Raw genomic sequence first — 24,419 nt, forward strand, 5'->3', positions numbered from 1 at the left:
CTTGTTGCAATTGATCCTTTAGGTGACAAATTGTTCAAATGCGAGGAATGTGCCAAACTTTTTAGTCGAAAAGAGAGTTTGAAGCAGCATGTTTCATACAAACACAGCAGGAATGAGGTCAGTATTAGTCTACATTAACAAGGCAGGTATGATTATAGGGTTTTGTGCTCCTTTGGGATAGAACATGCAGGGATGGCACTCTCTCTAGTCATACTGAGCCGTCCAACGGGCAAATGAGGAAGAAGATCCACCACTTCCTATGCTAACAGGGCACTAGGTGGTGTGTTTCATTGAATCGGTCTTCCTCCCTCCCTCCTTCCAGGAGCAGTAATTGCTCTATCCCAGTCATTGTATTTTTACTCTCTTATTGCTGAAGCTGTCATGATTTTTTTTTCTATTTGGTGGCGTGTCACTGGAACAGACAGGTTTTTGCTTTTATGGCTCCCCGAACCTGCTTTATCTGCCCGGGACTCATCCTCCTTTTTGCCCTTTCTGTGATACAGGTTCCAGCAGCAGAAGGGTAACAATAATTAAGCCTCCAGCTGCTGAATAGAGGTTTGTCAAGGAGGAGCTCCTTCTTCATCCATGGACTTACCTCTGTGCAGGCACAAAGAAAGTTTGATTTTAATGTTTGGTCCTTAGAATTCATTCCAAGGACCGTAAGATTGCTGTCAGTTATTTTGTCTCCAGATATGTTATCTCTATGTTCTCAAAAGCTTAGGAACCTCAGAAAAGGCCACACAAACATTCCATACATTAAAAAAATGTGTGACATTCTATGTGAGAGTGGAGGAGACAGTCTGTGGGATTGGGGAGGAAGACAGTTTTATTGGAGAACAAATCAAAGGAGTATTTTTCAAGCACAAATGTCTTGTATATATGTGCATGCTTATTGTGCTTTCTTTTCAGTTTTCTACTTTTTGATCCCCAGGTTGATAATGAATACAGGTATAGGTGTCCTACATGTGAAAAAGCTTTTCGGATAGAGAGTGCATTAGAATTCCACAACTGTCGGACAGGTATGGTGATAATCAAATCATCTTGTACAATTAAGCTATATGAAGTGGTTTATAAGTTTATTTATGGAGTAAAAAATGAGATAGCAATGGTTAGGTCTGTATTCCTTCCTTGTTATACAAAACCATTATAAAAATTGACAAATACGTGCACCTCAGTTTTCCATAACCATAACTTGTTCAGGTGAAATGAGCCACAATCTCATTTCAGAAAATTGAGCAAAGCTATCTTCCTTAAATGTGCTTCTTCCACCAGTGGAAGGGAACTACAGCATTGAGCTCTACATATCCATTGTGGTTTTTGAAATCATTGTTTGGGCTGTGTTGAGGCGCAACTACATTTTGGTCCTATCAGGCCCATATGAATACTTTGGATGAAGTAGTGCATCACTGCAATACGCAAGAGGCTTATAGTGATAGGATTTTGATTGCATGCTGTTCTAACCAAGGTAGGTTAGCATAGCATTCTCTGTCTTGATATGCAGCACGTATTTGGTATTACATCTCTGCATAGGAGAGTCAGTGTAGTGTAGTGGACTGTTGTGGAATCAGAGTTCCATTCCCTGCTCAGCCATGGAAACCCACTGGGTCACCTTGGGCAAATCACACAATCTCAGCCACAGAAAACCCTATGAATTATTCTCCTTAGAAATGACTTGAAGGCACACAGCAACATCTGCATAGGTTTTCAACTGATATGCCAGGTGGTTCCCCCACATTTGACCCACCCAGGAAACCAATATAGGTAACTTTAGTATAAACTGCACTGGGCATTGTCACATCAGTGTGTTGCTTTACCATCAGGGTATTAACATTTAATATGAATAATGCAGCATATGACAGAGTTTCTTTTTAGTTTTAAGAAAAAGCCCCTTGCTCTGTTGTGCAGCTGGATTGCTTGGCACATTCTTAAAAACAACTGAATGGTAATATATATATATATAATTAACATAACTTATTTGTTTCCCCCTTTTCTTATAGATGACAAGACGTTTCAATGTGAGATGTGTTTTAGATTTTTTTCTACAAACAGCAATCTCTCAAAACACAAAAAGAAACATGGAGAAAAGAAATTTGCCTGTGAGATCTGTAATAAGTTGTTTTATCGGAAGGATGTCATGTTGGATCACCAGAGGCGGCATTTAGAAGGTAAGTACCTTTGTGATGGATCTTATTCTCAGTCTTGTCTTGACAGTTTATATTGGGGTTTTGAGCAAGTGTTCTGTCTGGCTGATGGTAATCATTCCAAAGCTGAACAGATGACATACTTTTTGTCTTCATGATAATGGTACTGGTGTAAATTACAAGAAGCTTTGCACCACCCATGTATAACTGTATGTCTGCTGGACTTGATCCCCTTCCCCATTGCCTTTCCCTTCTCCTTTTATATCATCTTTTTAGGTGGTAAGCCTGAGGACAGGGAATTATCAAATCAACAGTCTGTAAGCTACTTTGAGATCTTTTGTGGCAGAATAGCAGGATATAGATACAACAAACAAACAAACAAACTGTCCAACATTTCTCTTATATTCAATGAGATTTAAAGACTGATCATGCCCTTTTTGATATTCTTACATGTCCTTACTTTTCTGTCTTTCCTTGTGCATGTCAAAGCAAAATTAATCCTTATTGTTGGTAGCTAACATAATGAAGAAATAAATATGAAACATATATATGTTGACAGTTTATTGCTGGATGTGCTTCTATAGCTACAGAATTTAGAGCTGATCAACATAAGTGCGACATTAAATTACTGTTTGCCTGAGAAACTTAGAAAAACAGTGCAGACGGTTTTTCAGTTGAGTACAACAACTTCTATTATTTTAGGCAAAAATACTTGACATGAGAATTTTTACAAAAGGTGCATCATGCATACATAAACCTTTACTCATTGCAAGGATATAAAATCAACAATACCAAAACAAACCAACAACAACAACACCCCCAAATTACTAGGAATGTAGGACAGAAGTCGAGCACTATTCAGCTAAATCCAAGACTAGGGAAACATCCTGGTAATTTAAAAAGATCTGAGGCGAGCACAGTAATTGTGCACAATGCTTCTCTACAATTTATTGTAGACTAATTCATATCAGTAAATTTAAGAGATCAGCATATTCTGAAAACTTTAAATAAAAAGCTAAATATCTTGAACATATTTTCAATATGGTTTCTGAACTGCTTTATTTTAAATCCCATAATAATAATCATTCAAGAGTTCTTTCAGTCAAGAGACCTTTACACTGTACAGTGGTCCATTGCTTTACATGGGGGATCCGTTCCGGACCCCCCTCGCGTAAAGCAAAATGTGCGTATCCTTGAGTCCCATTATATCTAATGGGGCTTGCACTTGCCCCTTGGCCGCACACACCATTCGCAAACCCCATTGTATATAATGAGGCTTGTGCTCGCTGCGCGGCCATGCATGCGCCCACACATTCTCCCATTTTTTAGGCTGCTTCAGCGTAAGCTGAAATCCGCTTCTAACGGGCCCGTGTATGGTGCAGGCTCACTGTATTTTGTTGTTAACTGCCATGAAGTTAACTTCAAATTATGGTGGCCTTATGAATGCAACACCTCCAAGGCATCCTCTCATCAGCAGCCCTGCTCAGGTCTTGCAAACTCAGAGCTGTGGTGTCCTTGATTGAGTCTATCCAACTGTAATCAGGTCTTCCTCTTTTCCTACTGCCTACTACCTTCCCAAGCATTATTGTCTTTTCTAGGGAATCATGTCTTCCCATGATATGTCCAAAATATGACATTCTCACTTTAGTCATCTTGGCTTCAAAGGAAAATTCAGGATTTATTTGCTCTAGTATGCATTTATTTATCTTTTTGGCAGTCACAATATCCAGCACCACGTTTCAAACGAGCTGATTCTCTTCCTATATGCTTTGTTCACTGTCTAGCTTTTACAGTCATACATGAAAACTGGAAATATAGTGGCATGGATAATCCTAACTTTGGTATCCAATAATATTTCTTTGCACACCAGGATCTTGTCTAGTTCCTTCGTAACTGTCCTTCAGAGTCCTAGTCTTCTTTTGATTTCTTGACTCCAGTCCCCATTTTGATTAATGATTAAGCCAAGGCGGTATAATAATAATAATAAAATTTATTTATATTCCGCTTTTTTTAAAGCAGATTCTAACAGTATAAGGATAAAACATGATACAGTTAAAATTACAATCAAACAAAGAAATAACCCCATATCCTAACCCCTCCCCCCAATCATAAAAACATAAGCAATACATAAAAAGAGATTAAAACAATAAACAACATTAAAAAACATTCCAAGCGAATTCCTTAAAACACAGGTAAAATTTGGCAAGAAGATATCTTCTTCTAAGGAAGAGGATGGGGAGCAATGGCAGCAATAGGGGAGGCTAGGTGGGTAGACTGCTTATACAGAATCAGATGGGAAAGGCCCGCCGGAAAAAATCCATTTTAATAGCTGTCTTAAAAGCATCTAGGGTAGTAATACAACGGATCTCCTCCAGCAGGTCATTCCATAATTTTGGAGCAATCGAAACAAAGGTCTTTTGGGAAGTGGACACTAATCTGGTCTTATATGTCTGTAGTAAGTAGTTGTGTTCAAGGTTCTGACTCTATTTCTGCCCGCTTTTACTTTGGCTTCTCATCTGTCCTTAATTACTTGAAGAATGTTATTTGTTGTCCATGGGACTTTTCTTTCTTTTGGGCTGCATATTATCTTTTTGAATTCTTCCCTCACAATGTCCCTGGCTTCCATCCAGAGTTCTTCTTTCTCCTAGTCAATCATGCTTAATAGTGCAAATCTATCTCTTACATTATTTTTTACATTTTTAAGGAGATGTTCTTCAGGTTGTAGTTTCATACAGTGATTGAGTTAGTGTTTTTCTTTAGCTTTAGTCTAATTTTTGATATTATTAGTTTATGGTCTGTGTTACAATATGCTCCCAGTCTTGTTTTTGCAGAGAGAATGTAGCTTCTCCAGCTTCTGCTTCCAATTATGTAGTTTACCCAACTTCTATATTGGCCATCAGGTGATGCCCATGTATTCAGTCGCCACTTTAGTTGCTGTAAGAATGTGTATGTGATGAACAAATTGGATTTCACAAAATTCAGTTGTTTGATCTCCTGCTTCATTTCTTGATCCTAAGCCTGATTCTTCTACAATCTTTGATTATGCTCGGTTTTCTGCATTTGTGATCCAATCCCATATGATTTGTTTTGGTGTGTGATCAATTTCCTCCTGGACTCCAGTGTAGAATCTTTTCATTTCTTCTGTCTCTATAGTTAGAGCATAAATGTGGATTATGGTTATAGTGATGGCCTTTCTCTGAAGGCTTATTGATGTTATTGGGTCAGACTTCACATTATATCCCTTGACTGCTTTTGTGACATCAATCCTTACTATTAATGCCACCCCATTTCATCTTAGATTTTTCACTTCCTGAGTAAAATGCTATGTAATTATCTGACTCAAAATGTCCCTTACTAGGTCACTTTAGCTCACTCGCCCTAAGTACTGCAATGTTTATATGTTTTTTACAAATATCTAGCATTGGTTTTACAATGTCTATCTTTCCTTGATTCATGCTTCTCACATTCCATGTTCCTATAATATGTGTTGTGCATCTTTGGAGTTTTCTTTCACCTCTGAGCATGTCAGCAGCTGAACATTCTTTTGGCACACATCCAGTTACATCATTAGTCACAGAGCTACTCATACTTGTCCTCTGCTTTTACACTATATACTATTGTTAAATACACAGATTGTTTCATGATGAAAAGTCATAGCATTAGGAATAACTGAGTCATAGTAGTTGAGCTACCATACTACGGTTGATGGAGAGTAAGGATTGCACATGACAGAACAAAATTCAAAACTTGATATAAGCATAAAACTCAAACATGACATTTTATCAAGGATGAATTGTCAAACCATCTGTGTAGTAATGTGGAACACAAAAACTAAGCATGATTTTCAGAATGTAATTTCCATGCTTTGCTGTAGTCTTGAATGTGTTATTATTCATATGAAATCAAAAACATGTTTTATTTTACATTTGTTCTTTTTTTGGTGGGAACTGTTACCTTAAGGAGTGAGGCGTGTGAAAAGAGAGGAATTTGAACACAGTGCAGAGAACATGGTCAGATACAAAAAAGAGCCTTCTGGATGTCCTGTATGTGGAAAGGTAGGATTTCTCATTGAATGGTACAACTTTAGTTTTAGAATCGGAGAATAATAATAATAATAATAATAATAATAAATTTTTATTTATATACCGCCCTGTGGCGAACCAATCCGGGCGGTTTACAGCATTAAAATAACATACAGCATAAAAACAATTTATTTCCCTCCCCCCTTAAAAAGTTATTAAACAACATATCTAATTTAAAACCACAATAACTAGTTAAAATAACAATAAATTAAACAAAATAATACCAACCAATAAACCACTGCAACTTCAGTTCTAAAGAAAAGGGGGCTTTGGAGACATTACTGAGGAGGGGGAAATCCTAAGATCCTGAGGCCGGGATATTTCAGTCTGGGAAGGCCTGCCTGAAGAGATCCGTCTTGACAGCCTTTTTGAAGCTGTCCAAAGATGTTAATTGACGGATCTCATCCGGCAGGCCGTTCCAGAGCCTAGGGGCGACAACAGAGAAAGCCCTCCGGGAGGTCGCCGCAATCCTCGATTTTTGAGGCTGCAACAAGTTCCTCCCAGAGGACCGGAGAGCGCGGGGAGGATTGTATGGGAAGAGGCGGTCTCTGAGATAGCTTGGACCCAAGCCATTTAGGGCTTTAAAGGTAATAACCAACACCTTGTACTGGGCCCGGAAACCAATAGGCAGCCAGTGGAGGGACCTCAAAACCGGAGTGATATGGTCCCTTCTGGATGTTCCCTTCTGGAGAATTTGCTCACACAGGGGTATTTTCACAGCTTCAGTGCACTAGTCCCATATTTGTTATCTCCCAACTACCCATCTGTATTACTGACATTCACCACAAATAGCAGAGTCCATGCAGAAGCATATATAAAACCACAAGCAAAACGATGACTGTATTTTTTGGCTATTTTTTAAAAAAATGTCTGGTTGATAAAGAACCAAGCTAATAGCAGGAGAGCAGGTTTGAGCATTTTCTCTGAAGACAAGAGTTCAAATCCCTGCTTAGTCATGGAAACCTACTGGATGATCTTGGGCAAGTCACGTTCTTTCAGCCTCAGATGAAGGCAAAGACAAACCTCCCTGAACAAATCTGCTCCCCCCCACAAAAAAAACAAAAACCAGGAGTATCTTCCACACTGAGATACTCCCTAAATGCCATCTGACCCTCATAAAGTCAAAGATTTTATAATCAATTCTCTTTATAGCAGGAGTAGGAAACATTTGTCCCTGTATATGCTTTAGACTTCAGTTCTCTGAGTCAAACACAGCCCATAAGCATAGTGGAAGTTGTAGTTCAAAAATTGCAGTTTACTTTAGGAAGTCTCCTTAGATTAATATATGGCATAGAGGAGTCTGTTAAGAAGCACCAATCTAGAGTCCCCCTTGGTCTTGCAAAATTAGTCATGCTAGGTTTTGGATTTATTGACTTGATTTTGTCAGTTGCTGGATATTAAAAACATGGAAGGCACATATCCTCAGTTATGCATTTTCAGAACTTGAGATTTATCTGAAGTACCTTGGAAGAATACTTTAAGTAGGTACATGGAACCAAAATGATATTTCTTAATGTTGTGGCATGGCGGGTGGAACTATGCATATGGATAAAGTATTACATTATTAACATATATTCTCTTCAGTCCTATGTACTTCTGTTTAGATATATTTCCAGTTTAGTTTAATGGGACTTCCATTCACTTGGACTTACTTTCACATACACTGTCCTAAGATTATACTGTTAGAGTCAAATTCCTACTAAAATAATGTCTTCAAGAAATAGTTTTAGGAAGTAATAGTTTGGACAGTAGTTCTGTTGCCCTCTGTTCATATATTTCTGGTCATAGTTCATATTTTTTAAAAGGGATTTTAGTAGCTAGCATCTATCCCATAAAGTTGTTACAATAACTATAGTATGAAAGAAAACCTCTGTACAGTACAGTGTAATGTAGAATAACTTCAAACATCAAGAGAGAGATCTAATAAGTTCATTCTCTGCCAGTGGAGAAGGAAAAGACCAGTAATGGAATCTGAAGATAAAGCCACTGTTATAAATTGGATGGACTTGAGTCCCTATTAGACTGTGAATCTAAATATTGCTTCATTCTTCAGCTGCTTCTCTCTGATAAGAGAAAGGACATAAGTGTCTTTACGTATCACCTACCTTTGGTTTAAAGGAAGAACAGAGGTAAGTTGTATCTCACACATATGACAGGAAAACAAAATTGATCCACTAACCTTTTTTTTCCTCCAGGTATTTTCATGTAGAAGCAATATGAACAAGCACCTCTTGACACATGGAGACAAGAAATACACCTGTGAAATTTGTGGCCGTAAATTCTTCAGAGTAGATGTCTTGAGAGATCATATACATGTTCATTTTAAGGTAGGATGTTTAATGTTTGAGTGTGCAGTCTGATTTGAATCAAGCCTGAAGTTAAGTAAGAGTAGGAAGAAGCTGCCAAGAACTGAAAAATACATACAGAATTCACAGGAAAACAATTGACTGGATTGGTATAACAAGAAATAAAGGGTGAAGGTCAGTTCTGAAGTGTTATCAACTTCAATTGTTTCAGTTTGCATTAAGATCTAACAAGCCATGAAACATATAATATAATCTGTAACTGTGACAACATGGCACTGTGAAAATTTCTTAAAACATTTCACTCCTTTTTACTGTGTGCCACTGCTGTCACCAAATTTTGTACTCACCCACCCATCTACTTTTCTCAGATGGCAGCCCAGTGGGTCTTTTAAATTCAATCACTGCCATCAATTTATCACGTTGGTGGCAACTATCCCACCAGCTCGCCACCTAATTTGTGACACGACACTTGAACTCAGTTTTCATCTGTAGTGCCTCCTACACTAGAACTTTCTCTAGATGCCAGCCCTCTGGGTCTTCAACTCCCCCCCCCCCCAAGCTTGGCACCAATTACTTGGCACCCGCTATTGGATGTGTCCCAAACCTAAAAGACTTTTCTCTCTGGTTGTATCATTTTGGATATGTTCCTTTAACCACTTCAGACAACTGCTTGTTGAACAAACAAAAGGACTTTATTTACAAATCAGGTTGAATACAGTATCTTTCTTAGTGGATGGCATTCAAGATGAATACTGTGTGTAAATACTTTAGTGGTTACACGGTTAAACAGTTCCTTTTGCTTATCTTTGTAATTGTTTCTTTATAGCCTTATAAATGTTCCTTTACAGTCTAAATTCTCACAGAACCTTTATCTGTCTTCTGTATCTTTTAACCCTTCTGGTTATCTGTGACTCGACTAGTCACCAAGCACTATATCTCCCACAGGATATTATCACAACAATTTAATTAAGAACATTCCTTGTCCCCATCTTGGGTACCTAAAAACCCTTGCCAACTGCCCCTCACAGCAATCTATCCCAGCCTCAGTGGCTCTTAACCTCTCAGGGTACAATCAACATCTCTCTTCAGCTATGAACCATTCTTTCCCCTAATTGGGGTACTAAACGCCTTTAAACTGCACCTCATAGGAGTCTCCTCAGCCTCCTTAGCTGCTAAATCCTTCAGGGTAAAATAAAACTCCTACCTAACCCCAAACATTGCTTTGCCCCTCTATTTATACTCACTTCTGGGAACAGACCCCACCTTTTCCTGGCTTAGCTCCCATTGGCTGCTGTCAGCATTCTAATTTGCCTGTGTTCTCTCCACACAATCATATGTCTAGTTGAAAAAAATTATGCTTCAAGGATGGCTGTGAGATCTAGAATAAAAAATTAGTACAGAAATGGAGTAGAGAATAAAAGGGGGGTTGTACTTGTTCTCTCAGTAGGAATAAAATGTCATGGAAAAGCACAAAGAAGCATAAATTGACATAACATTTTCATGTTTACACTATTGAAGAATTTTTGTTGTTGCTGGCACTTAAGCAGCAAAGCCTTTCCATGTGATAGGCTAAAAAAAATAGTATATCTCATAATTTCCCAATTTCATGCAAGTTTGGCTATCTGAAAATAGGGAATAGAGCAGGGAGACCTCCTCCGTATGGCTCTGTTTTGCTATCAATAAAATTTAGTTGAGAAGCAGATGGAATTATTGTTTTTCTTTATTTTAGAGAATTTAGCAGACATGTTATAGCCATTGAAAATGTTTTTTGAGTCCAGTAAGATTTTGAATTGACATCTCTGCTCTTCATAGGACATAGCTATCATGGATGATCACCAGAGAGAAGAGTTTATTGGCAAAATTGGAATTTCTTCAGAGGAAAATGATGAAAATTCTGATGGAAGTGTAGATTCTGAGCCTCACAAGTATAGCTGCAAAAGGTGCCAGGTAGTTTTACTCCTTTCAGACATTTTGTGGTGAGATGAAATGGGAGAATAGACATGAAAAATATCTAAAATAGTCAGAAAATGTCTAGCCTTATGCTCTGATCTAGAAACCTATGTCTGTTCTGGTGTGCATATTTATTAACCTATTTACTTTCTATCCTTCCATAGGGGGTATAGCTAAACCAAATAAATATTAAGGCAGGTGATATTGAGATGTGTTGGGACTGTGAAATCTTCCTCCCTTAGCTTTTGATGCCCTGGTACAGACGGGCTTCGTGGCACGTCTTGATGACGTGCTAGGGTTGCCTCGGGGGGTCGCTTACAGATGCCCCACAACCCTAGCACATCTTCCGTACGTCAAAATGGCGGCACCCTGTACAAATGGACGCCACCATTTTGACGCAATGGACGTCTAGCATCCGCACATCACAGTACCATAATGATGTCGCAATTGCGCCATTGGCGCACTGTGGCATCACAATGGCACCGCAAAAAGAACCCACGTTTTGCAGGTTCTTTTTGCTCTTCGAGGAAGCCACGCGGTTTGTCTGCTGCAGCTTCCTCGGGGAGCAAACTAGGGCGCCAGCAGACCGCCCTTTTTGGGAACTCTGTACCGGGCCATACTTCCTAGTATAGTTCTTATCTATCTCTCCTGTGAGAAGTACTCCAGCCAAATCAGCAGTGCTCACATCTTTCATAAATGCTTGACTTCATTTTTCTTCCCTGAGCAATTGAGCATTCTAAGCCATCTCATCAACTCCATCAAACTTCACTGCCACCAGCAAAATGCAGAACAGATTGCATATACTTTACATACTCCAAAGTTGCATTGGCTAAGTGGCGGCTGTTTTGAAAGGTGCATCCCAATCTTCCCAATGTGTTACATTCACTCTTGTTTCATTCTATAGTTGACATTTGGCAGAGGAAAAGAATATCTCAAACACATCATGGAAATTCACAAGGAGAAAGGTTATGGCTGTAGTATCTGCAATAGACGCTTTGCTTTGAAGGCAACTTACCATGCACACATGGTCATTCATCGGGAAAACCTGCCTGACCCCAATGTGCAGAAGTAAGCAAATTCATCTGTCTAAACTAAATTATGGTTGCATTCCACAGCTTGCTGTGGGCAGATCTCATTTCATTGGGAACCTCTGAGTGAGAAACACGAGACAGGATTACAACCTAAAACACATTTCTTAGAAAGGATGATGAAGCTTTAGGAAAGATGAGTAGTCAGGGACAAGCTTTTAATGGATTTTTAATACTCAGCTAGGACTCTGCTTAAAGTAGGAAGGGACTACACATTTTTTGTGACTCCCATTTATGAATTTTACACTCCACTGCTGAATATTCACAAAGGGGCAGCAGCAAAAAGATAAGTATTTTTTTCTTCAAAACAACACACAGAGGAGCAGTCACTTTTCTTTAAAGCCAAATCACACCCCTGGAAACCTAGTTCACCTTCAAAATAAGGTTCAGGGCATATCTTCCCAGTACGTCTGGTCTTAAAATGAATGTTCAGATTTTCCCATAGCCATTGCCATGCCAAAATCATTAACTGCAGATGGTTTGCAGTTCCTGATGGGTTTGGGGTGGGTTTTAAAGTTGCCTGCTCCTGATTGAAAGCATATTATCTAGAGAAAATAACTTAAGGTAGTTTTGCACATATACATCAGAAGAAACATTCCCCCCCCCCTCTTGCCAGTTTGAAGTGTAACACAGTTAATCATAGCAGCAGCAAAATTAGTTGACAAATGCTCTTTCACTAATAATGTAGAAATAATGTGGGAGTGCAGTGTTATGCTTCACATGAAGGCTTTGTGTGAGGCAGGGAGAAACAGAATGAGAAACAGTATCTGATGTAACACCTGGGCACAAACCATCTACCTTTTGGCTTTGCCTCAATCAGCCCACTGTGCCATAGGAATAATCTTTATTAGAGTTGATGAGAATGTACATAAAATCCTAGCATAAAAGAGGTTTTTGTCTGAAAAGGATGTGATGTTTTCTTATTATCTTTAGTTGGATAGTGTAAAACAATGTTCTTCATGTATAATTGCATATGCCTATATAACAAAATTTTAAAGCTATAAATCCATATACAAATTTAAAAACTAAAAGTGCCATCTATAGAAACATTTCAGTGCTCATTTGTAATCTGCAGAAATATTAAAAACAAAAATCTTGATCCTGTGAACCCATGAAGGAGATAATCTAGTAGCTTGAAAGACAAATATATTGAAATGCAGTTTGGTTTTCTGCATAATGGTACCCTGTTAAACAATGGTTTCATTTCTTTTCTTTCAAATAAAAATACACCTTTAAGATTGTAGATTTTCAATTCATCAGAAAAAAAGTTGTTGGTAGCTGATCTTTATTTCCTATTTTAGATATATCCATCCATGTGAAATCTGTGGAAGGATTTTTAACAGCATAGGAAATTTAGAACGGCATAAACTTATACATACAGGTAGATTTGTTTTATTACTGTTCTTAATAACAAAAAAATTTGTTCTGCTGCTGCTTTTTGCTGTAATTGGATTCTACTGGCTGGGATAGTAGTGCTTAATTCTGTGTTGTAATTTGTAATTCTTAATTGTAATGTTCAATTCTGCATTGAGGAAATTCTGTCCAAACGTATGCTTTCTCTAGGTGTGGGTGGTTGGGAGAAAGGATCTTTAAGATAGGAAGATGCTCTTAATACATTACCTGCAGCCTAGAGAAGTTATAAAGCAGGTTGAGTCTGCTAGAAGCACCAGCCTTGGTTGATAGTTGCATCTTGCATTGTGAATTGGCTGGATCTTCCTCCCCCACTTGCCTTTCTAAATTTTGCAGTCCTGGCAAGGAGTGGTGAGAGAGTTTGACAGCTTGACAGGAATAGAGGTACATAGGAGTCAGATTAAAAACAAAAACTATTTCATCCATAACTGGTTGGGATGAGAAAAACAGGCTCTTGCTTCTCTAATCCCTCGATGAGATGTCCTTTCCTGATGGATAAGAAACATGGTCAGTTCTCGTACCCTTCCAATGCAGGATACAATTTGGAGCATCTCCTATTCCATTCCCTATGCTTTCTTCAGTCACCCTGATAATATAGTTTCTTCTGCCCCTTCTCTCCCCTTTTCTGTTTCCCCTTATTTTGCTTATCTGTTACATTGTTTGTATGTTATCTTGTCACATTTAGCAGATCTTTTTACAGCTGCTTAGAGAGTTCTGTTAATTACAAGTTTTCATGTGTCTTTGCTTCTCTCTCATTTTACATCTTTCCTTAAAACATTTTGTTTTGAGAAAAGCGTTTAACAGCTTTATACAGATAGTAAAAGATGTGCTTTTGATTTTAGCTGCGCATGAAATGTACATTTCCCCCCAATCTCCTTCTTTTCCTTGTTTGCTTTATAGGTGTGAAAAGTCATGCCTGTGAACAGTGTGGTAAGTCATTTGCAAGGAAGGACATGTTAAAAGAACACATGAGAGTCCACGATAATATCCGAGAATATCTATGTGCTGAATGTGGTAAAGGTATGAGCCTCCCTTTGTATCTCAAAAAATCTCTGGTTCGCCAAGAAGAACATTCTTTTTTTGGTTATCAATCTTTATTGGTATTCAGGAGGGTTCCTTATAAATTACTGGAAATGTGCATTTTATGTTTTATACAGCAGTGAATAGGATTCTGGATTGATTACATCCATTTAATTGTATATGACAGTGACCCCAAAGCTGTCTCCCCTATGTATTATCAAAATATATAGTGTATAAGACTTCAAGCTTCATTTATTCATTGGTTGCGTAAAGGTGATATAACTGTGCCTGAAATGTAATAAAAAAATTATTGCTATTGGTGGTGTTTTTCTTTACAGGAACAATGAGTATGACACAGAAGCTGTAGTAATATGCAAGTCATTTAGCACCAGTGATCTGAGAGCATCTTGGCTGTAGGAATGTTCTTCTTCAGTATGACAGTAGTTATAGCTACCTCCTCCAAAATTCAGGTGGTTCTTAGTTTCAGACTAAGACCAGGAGTACGTGAAGTAGACCTTCCCTTACAGTGAAGCTCAATGGGAGACCTCCAGCAAACCACCATCACTCAGCCCAGCTTATCTCATGGAGTGATTGTGAAAATAAAAGGGAGGAGGGGACGTTTGTACACAGCCTTAAACTCACTGGAAGAAGGATGGGACACTAACAATTATTTACAAATATTAGGCCTAGGGATCTTTAACACTGTACATTTAGTTTCAAAGAAAGTCCTACTTCCTTCATGGATCCTGCTTCCAACTATTTTAACTGAAATGTTAATCACAATATTTAAAGTATTTGTAGCTTGAAGTATCTTACACAGAAAATGGCTTTTAAAAAACAAACAAAAACAAATCTCTCTGTTGTGCTACTGCAAAAAAAAAGGAGGGAGGGAGTCTGATTCTTTCTGTTCTTCTCTTATTTGCTGCAACCATGTTAAAAGTTTATTTTCCTGAGTTTTCTACAGCAATTTGTTCTATTACACATCTCTTTCTAAAATGTCTTAGGATATGAATTTTCTAATCCTGTAGCCTCACTAGGCAGTCTCCTGCTCCTTTGCCATTCTGTAATTGTTTTCTGCTTCACTTGAACTGCATTGAGCAGCCTTAAGTGTCATGAATTATCATTGAACCTAAGCGGTGTTTCCAAAGCAAACAGCTGAATGAACAAAATTCTTTCAATAAACTGTGTGCAAGTTCATGCTGAGCTTCCCATTTCACTTACGAATGTCCCATTTAAAAACTGTTCTGTGATCTTTTCTTGACCTCCTTCATGGGTTTTCTAAAGCTTTTATGTGGATTGTTTTCTAAAATTGATCATAGTTCAAAGGTGGTTCCAGACAAGTTGTCCCAATGAACGTTTTACTCAGTTTTCCCCCTCAGAAGTGGTCATTGGCTCAAAACATTCAAAGTCTTATTTCTTCATTTTCAAAAGGGCTTCCTTACTGTGGTTTAGAACAGCTAAGCTTTCCTCTTTACAGGCATGAAAACAAAGCATGCACTACGCCACCACATGAAGCTTCATAAAGGGATAAAGGAGTATGAGTGCATGGAGTGCCATCGGAAATTTGCACAGAAAGTTAACATGCTTAAACATTACAAAAGGCATACAGGTGAGCACAACTGGCAGGAGCAATGTGGCCCTCTCACAGAGTAGGCCATGTTGCCCAATATTTTGTCAGTTCCTTCCTTTTTTAAATTTTATTTTTAACAAAAACCATTCACAATTAAATGCCCACACAATACATTCATACAAAGAATTAATCACTGTCTAATATTTTCTATATTCACCCTCACCCCTAACCCGGTCCCTCCCTCATCCTCACTCTACCTCTAACCTACTGAATTCAACACCACCTCTATCTATTAACTATTAAGTTCTGTAAACCCTCCCTATCATTCTACCATTCATCTCTCCTTTGACTTCCTACTGAACATCCAATCTTCTCCCGTATCCCTTTTCACTTCTCCTTTTCTTCTTGCATTAACTTTTTTTATTACCTTTTAACTATATTGTTCATTTTCTGATTTAATACCTAATCTATGAAACAAATAGATCGTTTGTCCTTGCTACTTTCACTTTATAATTTTTTCACAATTATCAGTTATAAACTCCAACCAGACACAAACCTCACTATTAATCTATCAAAATCACTTTTTGCCATTGCTCTTTCATATATTTGAAAATAAAATGTCAGTTCCTTTCTGAAAACTCATTGAACATAATTGATAAAAAAGGCTATTTTTCATTGCTGTATTAAAGGTTAGCAGTTTTATATATCACCAGCTCTAGCCCCTTTACAGAACTCCCAGTTTCTTGTAGAGGATGTCATTATATAAATAGATGCATGTATTGGCATCAGATGGACCTTTCTGGGAAGGAAGAAATGGCTACTACTAAAAAGTATACTCACAACCCAATTAGCTTTTGCTAAGCTGGACTGAAGACACTTACCGTACATAACTTGCCATTACTCTAGATTTGTGGAGGGGGTACCTCACCGCTCCATGTGCGTCCTTCCCAAAGGTGCACTGGAAGAAGACAACCATCCCAGATAGAAGGACTGTACCATTCTTCGGTCAAGGGTATACAATAGTTGCACTCCCCTGCTAAACTTCCAAATGAGCACCAATGTTCTGAATTGTGCTGAGAGATAGTAGTTCACCCCCCCCCCCCCCTTGTCATTACATATGTGAATCCAGCTAGGTGTCATTTTACTGAGAGTAGTTCATTTCAAATTGCCAAAGCACTTGTCCCAGTGATTTCATAGTGGACAAAGCAAATGTCCATACACTAAATGCCAAAGAGTTAAGCATATATATAGATCTCTCTCCCCAAGTCTTACACTCACCTCTAGCACTACCTTCTGGAGTCACTCCCCAATTAGCATTTGTTTTGCTGAACTGCAAACACTGACATAACTTGGCATCTGAAGGAATGGTTATCTTTTGTAACACAAGATTTCACATTTGCCACAAGGCAAGATTATAATTTTGGTATTAAACATGTTTTCTAATTAGCAGGGATCAAAGACTTCATGTGTGAGCTCTGTGGGAAGACCTTTAGTGAGAGGAACACAATGGAGACCCATAAACTAATTCACACAGGTAAATGATGAACTCCTCTATTATTAATCCTAAAAACTGGTTTTTGAAAACGAAAGCAGAGATTCCAGATTGTGCACCTGCAAGATATTCTTGGTCATGTATAGAACACATAATTCTGAATCTAATGCCTCTATTTTAGAAAATTTAAAATTGGAAATGTGCTGTGGGTAGTTTGTTTAGTATATTTTACAATATTTACCCATCTTGGATTATGTATTTAAACATGTAGCATTACTTAATGTATAGCACAGTAAAATCTTTCTGATAATTTCCAAAATAGTAGCTGTTTTTTGTATGGGACCATATAAATATTATTCTAATGAATTTTGTTTTTGGACACTAATTTGTACATACTCTGAACTGAATGTGAATAAGCTTTTTTAAAACAACTATTCAATTAAAACATAATTTTGATAGGTTATTGCAATTTTCCCTGTATTTGTCAAATTATTAAAAGCAAGTAATGCATGTGGGGGGGGGGGGGGGGACAAAAACAGCAGAACCATAAAATTAGCATGCTTATTATGGCATAATCCTTTCTGGACTAGAACGCACTTCATCTTCATTCAGGCCACATGATCCAGCTGAATTTCTTGATTTCAGTTTACAAAGGGATCTTGTTGTGCCTTTGACAACACGGTTATGTCTCTGAATTCATTTCAATTGTTTGTCATAAAGTTTCTCTTTGAAGTTGCCTTTGAATATGACAGTTGCAATCTTTTATTTTGTGCAGTTTCCCTCCCACCCACCCACCCCGCCCGAGCTAACTGCTTCCCCAAACTGGGAAGCTTTTGGAAGTCTCTTATATTCTGACAAGAGAGAGAGATGCAAACCCCAGAGGTCTTTCACTGCTCCTGTCCTGACACTCTGGTTTCTGTCTCCACAACCTCTTAGTCTTGAGAAGCAAATCATGGAACCTTGGCTCTAGACCAGTGAAAATATGTTGTAACCACCATGTTCTGTGGTTTCTCTTTCACGAATGTATAATTTAAGAACAGTGGTCTTTTGCTGCTTTTCCCACTGTGGTCAATGGTTTTCTTGTTCATAAATAGCCATGGCCAAATAAGATTGAGGGCCATGTATGAGCTGTGAGTTGATCAAGTCTGATTTATGCCATAATAAACTTTAACTTGCTGTGAAGACTGCTGTTTTATCTGCAGAAATAAGTCAAGATCTCTGCCATATCAGCTAAGTTGATATAGGTCAGAAATGTGAGAGGGAAGCTTAGCTTAAATGTCCTCTTTTCTAGTAAGCTGTTGAGGTTCCAGCATTACTGATCTGAAATAATGTTACAGCCATGATCTCATATGGCAAGGGTCATTCTGATGGTTGTCTACAGGCATCCAAGGTACACTCTTAATGGAGCCCATCTTCTTTTTCACCAGCCTTCCACTTCTTTATTCTAGTTCAGCTTAACCAGTAAATAAGTGTCTACAAATGGTATCATCTTCATTCCATATACTACAACATATAACATGTTCTATATTATTGTGATTGAAATGCTTTAAGTATTAAGATATCATACTTGAGGGTGAATACTCAAGATCTACTTTTACTTATTACATAGTGGGAAAGCAGTGGACATGTTCAGTATGTGATAAAAAATACGTCACTGATTACATGCTTCAGAAACACATCCAACTGACTCATGATAAGGTGGAAGCCCAAAGTTGTCAGCTCTGTGGGACAAAAGTTTCTACGAGAGCTTCCATGAGTCGTCACATGCGGCGAAAACACCCAGAGGTAAGTGTGGAGATAGACTTTTAAAACTGAGGGTTTCTGATGTCTTCCTAGTGAGACTGGTGAGAGGGAACCATGTTTTAAAGAGTGTGGCTATGACACTGCTGCAGTGTTGTTCACACTGAATATTGCCATTGTGTCTTAGAGGGTTATCCAGCAGCATTAGTTGCCTAAAACAGAGGCATAAAGCCAATAATGTACAACAATCCTGTTATATTTTCCATTGACTTTTATACTCTAGGTTGAGCTGATAGAATAGAATAGCCTGTAAAGTTGTTCCTGTTGTATCCCTAGTACAAGTTGAAAGGCTATACTAAATAGTTTTTGTGGGTTTTTTGGGCTATATGGTCATGTTCTGGAAAAGTTTATCCTGATGTTTTGCCAGCATCTGAGGCTGGCATTCTCTGAAGATGCTAGCCACAGATGCTGGTGAAATGTCAGGAATAAACTCTTCCAGAACACAGCCACATAGCCCGAAAAGCCCACAAAAAATTATGGATGCCAGCTGTGAAAGCCTTCAACTTCATGCTATCCTAAATGTTTATAGATTTCATTAGCCCTGCAGGATGTGTGTGTATGTGCCTTCAAGTCATCTGTGAACTTATGGTGGCCTTTAATAGGATTTTCTTAGGGGAGGAATACTCAGAGGTGCTTTTGCCAGTTGCTTCCTCTGAGGTAGAGCCTGCAGCACCAATTGTCCTCCTTTAATATTAAAGGCTGGAAATCAGACTGCTAAATGGGTTTTCTGTCAAATGGTCCTCCTTCCTCTTAGGTTGCAGCAGAGATGAATCTGTTCAAATTGTCCCCTCAGAACTCCTTCCAGGCCATATATTCAAGCTGAGCATTCAGTTGCATTCTAAGGCCTTTCACTCCACTGCCTTGCATGCAGAGTGATTGAACTTCTTAAATGATCAAAACAATGAATGGTCTTGAAATAAAACCCAAGCCAGAGCTGTCTTTGCTCCAAAACACACTGCAGAAGTAATCCAGTTTGAGACTGTTTTCCGCCCTGGCTCAATGCCAGGGAATTCTGAGAACTGTAGTTTTATGAAACATTTAGCCTTCTCTGTCAGAGAGCTCTGGTGTCATGATAAGCTGCAATTCCCAGGATTCCCTTGCACTGAGCCAGGCAGTTAAAGCAGTCTCAAACTGGATTATTTCTTCAGTGTATTTTGGATCTTTGATACTGAGTTTTTAAGACAAGAGCCTAGGGCTATACTGCAGCATTTTGTTGCAAAGGTAGCATTTTTATAAAGGCCAGGTTGAATGGGAACAATTCATTGAGAGAAGATCTCAGAAGGTTGCCACTCTCTCAGCTGTGTTGATGGAATGAAAAACTATCATTGCTAGTTCTCTCTTTTTTCTTTTTTTTAATTGAGGCAATGTAGTGGGACCCTGCTCTCCCATTTATTCCTCTGATGCTCCAGAAGGAATGGCTATATAAAACATAGTATTAAATCAATTCTCTATGTTACACATATTAGGAGAACCATCCCTTGTGCATAATTGCAGGGTCATGTCGCTTTGAAAGTCTGTTCTTCTTATTATATACCTCTATTTGCAGGTTCTTTCAGTTAGAATTGATGACTTGGACGAACTGTCAGAGACCACTACAGTAGATGCTTCTTCTATAGGAATTGTGCAGGTAAAGTTGAAATCATAGCCTAATGTGAAATCGTTATGCCACTTCAGGTTTTCCTGTTATATTTTACATAAGCCTCCAGACTATATGAAAGAGGCAGACAAACTATACTCTTGGTTCTTTTGTGCATTGGGCTTCTTCTTGACTTACAATTCTTAGAATCTCACGTTTTATCTCAACATGTACATAGTTTTCTAGCCCTTGCATAGAGCTACCTTACGAAAATGCAATTGCAACAACTGTTGCTGTTGGCATTGTGCACAGCAAAACGTCTGCTGCTGCTGCTGCATCATTTCACTAATAAACAGCTATTGAATAAAGATGCATTATAAATCATATGTTTAATTATATTACTTTAAATTCAGGGAGCTGTTGCCACACACTATATATGTCATCCATGACTGAGGTGTAGAATGTGTTAACACTACTTCAAAGATCTTTGCAGTCACTCCTTGAGTTCCAGATGGAGCTCAGTCATGTGGAATCCACAGTCTGTGACATAGCGGTGTAAATCCCAAATATATACAAGATAATCACAGTGATCATCCACAACGGTAATAATTAGCAATCACACAATCTTCCTAGCTTCACTGTGCTAATTTATCAGCTGTAGCATGAGAGAGAGCCATTGTCTTCACTGAATCCTAAACAAATAGAATCAAATTTAGTTAATTTTTTTAAATCCAGAAATTTTAAATTAGAGTTTATCCTTGAAATTCTTCTGTTGAAGAAAAGTAAATATTGAAGGAGATCTTTGACACTGTTTCATTGAAAACTGTGTCCATACAGCCAGATCTAGCCCTGGAACAGGGTGAGTTATCAGAAAGCAAGCATATGAAGGTTCATAAACGAGGCCATAAACGAAAGCATAAGCCTGACGAAGAGGAGGAAACCCAAGTGCCTGAAGATTCTGCCTTCAGTGAATATACCGAAAAAGAAGTGGAGTTTACAGGGAATGTGGGGGATGAGACCAATTCAGCAGTGCAAAGCATTCAGCAGGTGAGTGTCATTTGCAAAAGAAAAAAGGAAAGAGATGTCTCTTAAAGGATTGTGGGTGCTGTAAGCATCAGAAGCATTTTAATGACTGTAAGGATTTTGCAGTAGTATGTTGATACAAGAATTTGTAAAATTCTCATCATTGTGATAAAAATAGGGAAAGGAGAAGCTGCTAATTGCTGGAGTTCTTTGGAAACACAGTCTGCCTCCCTGTGCAAGCATCCTGTGTGTGCTACTAAATTCTCTGACAGATCAAGGCCCATTGCTTAGTCAGGTGGCCAAACAGATATGACCATGAGAATAATTTTGGAAATTGGAAAGAGATTAGAAATACTATCACACTGGAAATACAGTACACCATCATGGAAATACAGACTTATTGCAATCCAGACCAAGTCCAGACCTGTATGAATTAACAAAAAGTGTTTTATGAAAATCAAAGAGAAGCCATACAGTCTTCCTGACTTCTTGATCTCAGTTGCTCATATGGCTGTTCCATTTTTTAAAGTTTTGACTTTCCCCACATCCATTAGATACACCCCTGCGCCCCTGAGATAACAAAGCTAACTGTCACTAACAGGCAGCACTTACCTCTGGTACTCTCACCAGAGTGGGATGTTGTTGGACTGTGACTTAGCATCAGCCCTAGCCAATATAGCCAGTGATGAAGGCTGACAAGAGTTGCAGTCCAACAATATCTAGAGGGCCACACATTGCTTTGATAATTACCACTGCATATAAATACTAATTTTGAGTTCTCTTTTTCCTCAGGTGGTGGTGACCCTTGGAGACCCGAATGTCACAGCCCCTTCTAGCTCTGTTGGTTTGACCAACATTAGTGTTACTCCTATCACTACAGCTGCTGGAACCCAGTTTACAAATCTGCAGCCTGTGGCTGTAGGCCACCTTGCCACTCCTGAACGCCAGTTACAGCTAGACAATTCCATTCTCACTGTGACTTTTGACACAGTGACTGGTTCTGCCATGTTACACGGTAACCGCCAAAACGATATCCAAATACAGTCACAATCTGAGGCAACAAACCCTCAGTCAGTAGCCCATTTTATAAACTTGACAACTCTGGTGAACTCCATTGCTCCATTAGGGAGCCAGATATCAGAACAGCATCCTTTAACCTGGAGGGCAGTGCCTCAGACTGATGTCCTACAGACTCAGGCCCAGCCAAGTCAACAGCAGACAGGGGAGCAGCAGGTTCAGACCGAGCAGCAACAGCAACAGATGTATAGCTACTAACTTATATTTGACACCAAACTGTGGAGGGGCTTGTAGAAGCCTGTAGGACATGTAAACAGAATCAATTGCTGGAAACCAGAGTTGGTGGAAAAAATTTACACAGTGAAACATATGCTGATATTGGCCCAGCAGTTTGAAATACAGAAGAGGTCTTGGGGATCTTGTATTCTACAGGAAGCCTAAAGAAACAAAGATGAATAGCAACAGTTCATAACCATTACTCACTCTTGGGGAGAAATTGTGATAAGTTTGACAAAGAAGTGGGGAAAAATAAAGAGTAAATGCAACTGAAATCTTTTAAAAAATCATAGTGCAAGAATGTTTAAGTGTAAAGATTACACTCCTTTAAAAATGTGTTAGCCTTTCACTGGGACGTAAGAACAAAACTGAGCACAAAAACAAGAGTTTTGCTTTGAATTTCTTAGGTCAGTCCTGTATCTGATTGAACATAAGTGGGTGACACTAGGGTGGGGATAGTCTGTGATGTGAGATGTACCTCGTTTCATGAGTTGTTTCCATTATAGTGATGGGTAATCCACTCTACCAGTAAGACGACTTGGGGTATCATCTAAAATAGCCAAGGTGATATTAAGAGCAAGGAAATGGTTTTCTGTCTAGTGAAATTAAATTTTGAATCAAGCATCTTGTGAACCAAACCCCTAATGTTTTAATGCAGTTATTGCAGGACTGCTTATTGATTACAAATCATGTTTAGCTAAGAAACTTGAAGAGCAGTTCTTCCCACTGAAAACAAGTTTTGCCAGCTGGCTGTTAATTCACCAAGTAGTCTTCTTCTATCATGTCATAAATTTGGGGGTTAGAGGGAGGGTGTCAAGAGTCATTTTTCCATAATACCCTTTGTACTTCACTCTGTGTTATTGGTGGATATTTGCAAATTAAGGGATATTTTTAAAAACAATTACATGCATCCTTTCTTTGTTCTCTTTGTAATAAGTGATACATTGATTCTCTTGGGTGGGGGAGGGAGGAACATGAAGCACACAGCATTACACTGTCTAGGTGTAAGCATTAGGGTAATACTGATTGTAGGTTATGTTGCCCACAAGGAGGCAGCCTAAACTAATACTAATGCAAAAGACTTGAGCAGAAAAGGTAGGAAGCTATAGAACTGTTGTGTCTTCTGCCCAGGCTGAAAAGGGCATTTGGTTTCTGCACCCTTACACTTTGTATCTGCCATCTCTTGTGTTAAATGACATTTCAGTCTGTGTCTTTTATGAAATGACTATGGTTGTACCCTCAGAAAAATAAAGGAAAGTAGTCCAGCAGTTGACAAAAAAGAATGAATGAATGTTTCTCTTGCCTTTGTATCAGTTCTTAGCCAAACCAAGAAAATGAAATATTTGACCAGCTGCGTATACACTAATTGATTTCCTCACCATTGCTTTGGACAGTTACTGTCTAACTGCAATATGCTAATGCATATCCAGATTATATAGAGAAAAATGCATTGCAGAAAGAAGTTAAAATTAAGATGTATTAACGTCTTGTAACAAAATACTGCTGTGCAGAGTGTTCCTGTCAAGACTAAACTAGGCAGTCACATCCCATTGTAAGATGCTTTCACTGCCTTGCTGCTGTGCAAAATTAGAAACATCACAGAGAAAACAGGACATACAGCACAAATATTAGAATTTGGAAACATTGATTTTCTAAGCTCTACCACTA

The 24,419-nt window shown here is 38.5% G+C and overlaps 1 protein-coding gene across 3 annotated transcripts in view; it reads left to right on the forward strand.

Annotated features, from left to right (window-relative positions):
- PRDM15 (PR/SET domain 15) overlaps positions 1-24,012 on the forward strand; it is a 53,077-nt gene extending 29,065 nt beyond the window's left edge. For 2 of the 3 annotated variants that reach the window (XM_089511970.1, XM_089511971.1), the window contains exons 11-25: positions 23-117; positions 932-1,019; positions 1,998-2,165; positions 6,102-6,196; positions 8,419-8,550; positions 10,342-10,476; positions 11,384-11,547; positions 12,869-12,948; positions 13,878-13,997; positions 15,475-15,606; positions 17,015-17,101; positions 18,669-18,844; positions 20,406-20,486; positions 21,273-21,482; positions 22,251-24,012. In XM_089511970.1, the coding sequence (XP_089368096.1) occupies positions 23-117; positions 932-1,019; positions 1,998-2,165; positions 6,102-6,196; positions 8,419-8,550; positions 10,342-10,476; positions 11,384-11,547; positions 12,869-12,948; positions 13,878-13,997; positions 15,475-15,606; positions 17,015-17,101; positions 18,669-18,844; positions 20,406-20,486; positions 21,273-21,482; positions 22,251-22,733 (2,246 nt within the window). In that variant the 3' untranslated portion in view covers positions 22,734-24,012. The remainder of the gene's footprint in view (positions 1-22; positions 118-931; positions 1,020-1,997; positions 2,166-6,101; positions 6,197-8,418; positions 8,551-10,341; positions 10,477-11,383; positions 11,548-12,868; positions 12,949-13,877; positions 13,998-15,474; positions 15,607-17,014; positions 17,102-18,668; positions 18,845-20,405; positions 20,487-21,272; positions 21,483-22,250) is intronic. The other variant, XM_089511972.1, reaches the window with a different exon arrangement.
- Positions 24,013-24,419: the final 407 nt, after the last annotated feature.

Source organism: Sceloporus occidentalis, unplaced genomic scaffold (genome assembly GCF_023333645.1).
Source record: "Sceloporus occidentalis isolate IW3139 unplaced genomic scaffold, rSceOcc1.0.p SCAF_2, whole genome shotgun sequence".
Taxonomy (NCBI): Eukaryota; Metazoa; Chordata; class Lepidosauria; order Squamata; family Phrynosomatidae; genus Sceloporus; species Sceloporus occidentalis.